The sequence below is a fragment of the Mastomys coucha genome, unplaced genomic scaffold (assembly GCF_008632895.1).
Source record: "Mastomys coucha isolate ucsf_1 unplaced genomic scaffold, UCSF_Mcou_1 pScaffold23, whole genome shotgun sequence".
NCBI classification, from domain to species: Eukaryota; Metazoa; Chordata; class Mammalia; order Rodentia; family Muridae; genus Mastomys; species Mastomys coucha.
In genome coordinates, this window is record NW_022196906.1 from 112382725 (window position 1) to 112384865 (window position 2141).

Sequence of the window (2141 nt, forward strand, 5' to 3'; positions counted from 1 at the left end):
CTTTACCTGTGTTTTAACACACCTGAGGCACTGTGGCTGTAAGCCAGTCCAGGGCACATGCCTAGTGTTTGCAAGACTGGGTTCAGTCCCAGTTATTACAAAATCCAAAACACACACATGCCCAATTTTGAGACCATTGGATTTTGTTTTGTCCTTTATGTGTTTTTATTTGGGTTTTGAGGCAGGATTCACTGTGTAGGCTAAGGCAGCCCCTAACTGCCTGCCCTGTGCCAGCCTCCCACATGTTGGGGTTACAGACGTGAATCACCCTGCTTTATGGGTTGTTGTTCCAGTCCTGTTGTCTCCTTTTGACTCGGATGCATTTATTTGCTTTTGCTTGTGCTTATGTCTTTATTCTGACTGAAATTTATTTGGTATGAGGAATAAGATTGAAATTCAACTTAGTTTTTTTGCCAGGGGACTGCTTTCACACCCTAAACCATGTATTTAATAGTATAGCCTTTGTCCCCTGACAGACCATCATCATTATTGTATAGTAGATGTGTAAGATGCCAGCAGGTGTCCTCCCACCCACTCCCTGAATGCCACAGTATCCTGCTGCACTGTCACATATAGTCACTGCGTCTGCAGAGCTGCTCCCTTGCCTGTTACCCCTTGGTATGGGGTGTTCTTGGCTGTTCTTAACCACTGAACCATGGCTCTGTTCCCTAACTGTTGCCTCTTCTAACATGCAAGTTTTAGTCTCAACAGTCTCCCTCATTCTTTGGGTGTTTCATTACATTAACTTTTTAGATTTATGTAGGGAACATTGATATTTTTATAAAACTGAGTTTTCCTTTCCAAGAAAGAACAAAGCCACTAACTCTTAAACAAATGGTGCCTTCCCAGAAAGGAGGCACACCCTGACCATAGTGCAGGGCCTGTCCTCAGAGCGGCCTCCTCCCCTCCCCTCTGCTTATCCTAACCACTGGGCGATTTAGCACAGGCTATGAAAATGGAGCTTCAGGCGCTCTAGAGCCCCAGCAGCCCTCGGCTTCTTTAATCAAGAGACAGCCATGTGGGCTTGCGTTTGACTGCTCTGCTTTTGGAACCGATTCTTCTGTTTCCTCTTAACAAGTGACTAGTGTGGTTAATCACAGGTCAGTAAAGGTGGCTTAGTGGTGGAGTTACATGGCTTTTCTGGCTGTTTTCAGAAGAATTCAGAAGAACAGCTTGCTGCACTTCAGAAGCTGCATGCGGAGGAGCTGGCCAGCAAAGAGCAGGAACTGACCCGGAGGCTTGAGACCCGGGAAACGGAGCTGCAGGAGCAGATGAGAGTAGCTCTCGTAAGTGCAAACCTCAGAGCTGCCATCCACTGGTGTGAGCCAGGGCTTTCTAGCGGCCTTGGCTTCTGTGTATGAGAGGACAGGGGAGCCACGGGGCGTTAGTACTCATCATGTGCTTCTGTGTATGAGAGGACGGGGGAGCCACGGGGCGCTAGTTCAGTACTCATCATGTGAGGTCAGGGTTCCATCAGTTCCCGTGCTGGCCATAGACAATTCTTAGAAGGAGGGGAGGAAGTGACAGCTCAGTCATCTCAGAGCCTTGTGTACTGGTTGTACTGATGGCCTCCCAAAGTTTATTCTGAACTGAAGTTTAAAGAGCAAAACTTTGAATTCATATGATGTTTAAAAAGTGGAGTTAAAAAAACTAACAAACTACTGAAAATAATAGTCAGAAAAATAATAGAGAAGCAAAGATTTAGACTTTTGCTGAAAAGGATGTAATTTGAAATTTTAAAACAAAAGGTAATTTCCCTCAGTTGTGAGAACCTTTTATGTGAGGTACCACAAAGTTTTGATGAAATTATCAAGAAAGTACATGGAATTATCATCCATAAAATAATATGTATGATTTTTAACATGTTCCATGTGAAAGGATTGGAAATGCTGCCTGGGGTCTGCGTCTGGGTTGTCTGAGCTTCTCCAGCAGTATGGATTCTTGCCCGAGGCAGCACATCTTCTAAGCTCTGGAAGAAAAGAGACACTTGGATTTAGAGTACATTTATGCATGGCTAGGCAAATAGTGTGATGCAAACTGTGCCCAGGTGTGGTGCTGCATGCCTTTAATCTCAGCAGAAGCAGGGGAATCTCTGATTTCAAGGCCAGGCTGGTCTACATAGCAAGATCCAGGATAGTCAG

The 2141-nt window shown here is 45.1% G+C and overlaps 1 protein-coding gene across 8 annotated transcripts in view; it reads left to right on the plus strand.

Annotated features, from left to right (window-relative positions):
- Positions 1-2141, plus strand: part of Golga4 (golgin A4) — an 83636-nt gene that overhangs the window by 51517 nt on the left and 29978 nt on the right. For 7 of the 8 annotated variants that reach the window (XM_031345852.1, XM_031345854.1, XM_031345856.1 and 4 more), the window contains one exon: positions 1155-1286. In XM_031345852.1, coding sequence (XP_031201712.1) covers positions 1155-1286 — 132 coding nt within the window. The remainder of the gene's footprint in view (positions 1-1154; positions 1287-2141) is intronic. The other variant, XM_031345853.1, reaches the window with a different exon arrangement.